At 39.2% G+C, this 4733-nt stretch overlaps 1 protein-coding gene across 1 annotated transcript in view; it reads left to right on the top strand.

The window, feature by feature from the left end:
• DCDC2 (doublecortin domain containing 2) overlaps positions 1-3709 on the top strand; it is a 72730-nt gene extending 69021 nt beyond the window's left edge. The window contains 2 exon segments of the mRNA XM_010004525.1: positions 2009-2356; positions 3602-3709. Of these exon segments, the coding sequence (XP_010002827.1) occupies positions 2009-2356; positions 3602-3709 (456 nt within the window).
• The last annotated feature ends 1024 nt before the right edge of the window (positions 3710-4733 follow it).

Genomic DNA, 4733 nt, shown 5'->3' with positions numbered 1-4733 from the left:
AGGCTAGGGGGAGAATGGCTGGAGAGCAGTCCTGAGGAGAAGGACTTGGGGGTGGTAGTTGATGAGAAGCTCAGCATGAGCCACCAGTGTGTGCTGGAGCCAAGAGAGCAACTGCATCCTGGGCTGCATCAAAAGAAGTGTGGCCAGCAGGGCCAGGGAGGGGATTCTGCTCCTCTGCTCTGCTCTGGTCAGACCCCACCTGGCATACTGTGTTCAGTTCTGGTGCCCTCAGCACAAGAAAGATATGGACCTGTTGGAGAGGATCCAGAGAAGGACCACCAAGATGATCCAAGGGTTGGAGCACCTCTGCTATGAAGACAGGCTAAGAGAGTTGGGGCTGTTCAGCCTGGAGAAGAGAGACCTTGTAGTGGCCTTCCAGTACTTCAAAGGGGCTACAGGAAAGCTGGAGGGGCCTTTTCACCTGAGAAGATAATGATAGGACAAGGGGTAATGGTTTTAAACTGAGAGAGGGGAGATTTAGTTTAGGTATTAGGAAGAAATTCTTCACTAGAAAGGTGGCGAGGAACTGGAATGGGTTGCCTAGGGAGGCTGTTGATGCCCCATCCCTGGAGGTTTTTAAGGCCAGGTTGGACAAGGTTTTCTGGAACCTGATCTAGTGGTGGGGTTCCCTGCTTATGGCAAGGGGGTTGGAACTTGGTGATCTTTGAGGTCCCTTCCAACCTTTATGATTCTATGGAACAGGTTGCCCAGGGAAACTGTGGATGCTGCCTTCCTGGAAGTGTTCAAGGCCAGGTTGGATGGGGCTTGGAGCAACCTGGTCTAGTGGGAGGTGTCCCAGCCCATGTAGGGTGCTTGGATCTAGATGATCTTTAAGGTTCCTTCCAACCCAAACTATTCTATAATTCTGTGGTAATATGTTGAAGGTGATAAGAATTCTTTTGAAGTGTTACAATAGTAACAGTGTAATAGTGAGTAGTAATAGTGAGGAAAAGAGATTTTTGAAGACACAACTTACAGGCCTGTAGCAGATAACTGCCTGCATGAAAGAGCTGTTAATGATAGTAAAATTGCAAACACTTTTGATTAAGAGATAATCTATTTGTCTCAGCTTGTTTGCTTTAGATTTAGAGTCTGATGAGGCTGTGTGGGAGACAGACACCCTGTCACTCTGGTGGGATTTTTTTTTCCTCTTTATTTTAATTCAAACCTTATCACAAATACCTAAGTCATCTTGGCAACAGGGACATTGTCTCACTGAATAGTCAGGTGAATCTTCAAAGCTGAAACTGGAAGACAAATGACAAAAACTAGATAGTATCAACATCAGTCTTCCAGGTTGTCATGGAATGATGCTGCCACAAGCTTTATCTATAGTGAGTTTCTGCTTACCTTTCTTCGACATGGGACAAGATCTTGCTCCTCCTGTCTGCTAGTCATGCTCTGTGTAGGAAAAAATTAACTGCTACATGTCAAACACTAACCATGCTGCCCTACAAATGGGTCTTTGGGAAGGGGAATGACATTGTGGAATTGACCAGTAGGTCTACCTCATTTGCTCTTGCTACTTTTCTGTGGATGCAAAGAAGGTAAGCTGCTCAGCATGACTGATTGGCATGGCATGGCCTGGTCTGGTCCATAGGTAAAATGCTTCATGGGGAACAGTTTGTGTGCTGGTGATGTGTGGTATTTGATTGTGACAGGGTTTTGTACATGCTAAGTACTAGAGTGTCAGAGAAGCTGGAACAAAATAGCTGTTGCTGTATTTAATAAATCTAGTTCATTCCAGGGTTTTGAGTGTGGTCAAATGGCTTAACCCAGTGTAATACAATTAAATCTCACTAACACATTTTTTTATGTAGAATAAGAGAGCATTATGGGGACTTAGTACAGAAGCACTGGTTTCTGTCCATATAGACAAACCTCAAATTAGCAGACTTACTCTCCAATAATGATGTCATTGTTATTTTGATGTCTGACATCTTTCAGAATTGTGTGGAACATTCTGATTAAGAATGCCTCATAATGCTGTTACTTTTCCTTTCACCAGAGGCCAGCAGAAACTGTAGATGAAGAAGAAAATGCAGAAGAGGAAAATGACAGGGGAGAGGAGGCATATAAAGGAGAGGAAGAATATCCAAAAGTGAATGGAGAGGAAAACGGTAAAACTGTTAAAAAAAGAAGAGAAGTGGAAGAAAACAGGAAGAAACTAAATGAGAATTATGAAGATGAAGCAAAAGAAACAGTGAATGTTGACCAAGCAGAGGAAGAAGAACTTATCCACTTAAATGGCAAGAAAAATGAAGAAAATGGTGGGGGAATGGAGCACTTGAACTACAAAGGTGATCTTCAGCCTGAAGAAGAAATAAAAGAAGAGGATCCTAATGGTCAGAACAAGGTGAGTGATTAGTCTTTCAGTTTGCTGTTCTTCAGTTATTGTTCCTTTATTCATCTCACCCTCTGACTTGTCAGCTAGTCTCTAAGTAGCTCACTCCTGACAAGGTCCTGAGAGCATTTATGAGAACTTCAGTTTGTGGGAAAAGCTGCTTTCTCTCTGTATAGATCTGTTACATCAATAATTACATTATTTGCCCTCTAACTGAAACAACAGATGTTTCTCACTATTTGATGAATCTGCATCTCCTGCTTTCCTGAGCATGCTGAATTTTTAAAAAATTAACATAAACTTGCCATTTCCAGGAAAGCAAAAGCATTATATATTTTCAGACTAAATTCTCCTTTATGACAGAGCAGAAGGGTGTGTGTGTGAAATCACAGGGCCTCATGATTCTGAGGAGTTAACTCTCAGAGAAGTTGCATTTCATAAAGAGCTCTTGCCATGCTTTGCGAAAATCACATCTCCTTTTCTTAGATGTTGGAAAAGACTGTGGAGGTGAACAAGATCCTCAAAGCAAGGGGCTTTAGTAATTTTAAAAGCAGATATCCCGTTAATTTAGGAGTTGTGGTAAACATTCTATTGGCTTAGATAGAGGCATGCAGCCCAGAAAAATAACTACCCTGACTGTCAGGTGAACTGATCAGTGAACAGAATGAGGAAAATTAAGTGTTTTGTTTGATGGAAAGAATCCCGATTTGGGAAGAATGGGATTCTTGAGTGTCAGAAGCACAACTTGCTGTCTATAGGCTGCTGAAAAGCAGACTCATCCTCTGCTTCTTTTGACCCTGGGAATGGTTTCTTGCACTTTGCAACTGGGCTTTCTTCTTCTTTTTCTGTATGACAGAGAACATTTTTCAATTAAGAGAGCTGAGTAACACAATATTTTCTTGGGGACTGAATTTATTCTATTCTTAATATACTGATTTTTTTTTGTTGTTTGTTTATTTTTGGAAAAGCTGGAATTACTTATGGGAGTGGAGAAAGTGAGAGAGCATTCGCTTTAAATGGATTTGTAGATAACTGGATGTTTGATGAAAGAACTGGGGGGGGGGAACCTCTAAGTACTTTCTCCTTAGTAAGGTATATAAGGTAAATAAGAATGTTAATGTGGTCACTTTTGGAAAACATCTTTTCACATGAAGAATACCTTGTGGAAATTTTACTATGAAATGCGAATGCTTTTTGGAAATGAGGTGAAATCTTTGTTACCTAATGAAGTTAACAGTATCTGTCCTTTTTCTCTAGGTTGATTCCCATCTTGAAAAAACCTGCACAAATCCAAGGGTGACTATCACCAGCCCACAGGAAAGTGAAAAAAATGACCAGAGCAATGACTGTGCTGCAGTTGCATAGATAGAAAAATGTGATGAGCAGAAAATGAAAGATTATAATACTTTAAATATAAAGCATGTTATTTTTTGTGATTGATAACTTAGAATGGGAAGATAGGTTGAGTACCCATATACTGAGTCCTGATACTGCTATATAGAATGATGCAGAAAACAAACATTAATAGCTACTAGAAAGTACATTGAATTATTTTTGCATGCAGAGATTTTCCGTTGGATCTTGAGGAGGAAAAGACAAGAGTACTGTATAGTAGTATTGGAAATAAATTAACCATGCTTTGGTTTGAAATGGTTAGCAGTAAGCACTAGAATAACAACAAAATGACACTGTTTCAGAAAAGGAAAAAAACCCACCCAAATTCAATGTTAAAACTTTTTTGTGTATTTGTTCAGAAGAGAGAAACAATTTTTTTACTTCTAATGAGGACATATGTAGTTTTTCCTTTAAAATTCCACATGATATATATGTCATTAAGTCATAATTAGAATTTTTTTGTTGCTGAATGGACTTATGCCCACAAAAAAATGGTGTACTGTGAGGTGTCAGTGCTAATGTTACTAAATAGTAGATTTTCAATGTATTAATTAGAATGGTTTGGTTTTACATTCATAAATAGCACTTATTTAGCACTAGAATGTATGTAGGAAGGCTACAATACTGTAGCTTGTTCCCATTTACAGCAAGAAGTTTTGTTGATTGTCCCGCACAGATTCAGTGAACAATTCATTGTTATCAATAATGAAGAGAAAAGGGAAAGAAGAGTATGTAGCAGATAAATTACAAAAGTTGAGTTTGGGTGGATATGTAGTTCAGCCTATGTAAAATTTAATTCATTAATGAAAAAAAAAAAAAAGGCCTGGATTCATACTGAAATTGCCATGAGACCGTTGCTGCCAATGGGGCCATTTTATTATGAAACATTTTAGGATGAAGCTGCCAGTTTTCTGTAAAAGTCATCAAGATTTGCTGCTTTTATGAATCCTTTATGTAGCCTTAATGTTTGGAAGTGTACCATCATGTTTTTGAG

Source organism: Chaetura pelagica, unplaced genomic scaffold (genome assembly GCF_000747805.2).
Source record: "Chaetura pelagica isolate M959 unplaced genomic scaffold, ChaPel_1.0 scaffold78, whole genome shotgun sequence".
Taxonomy (NCBI): Eukaryota; Metazoa; Chordata; class Aves; order Apodiformes; family Apodidae; genus Chaetura; species Chaetura pelagica.
Note: the sequence above shows the minus strand (reverse complement) of the source record. Positions and strands in the feature narration are given on the sequence as shown.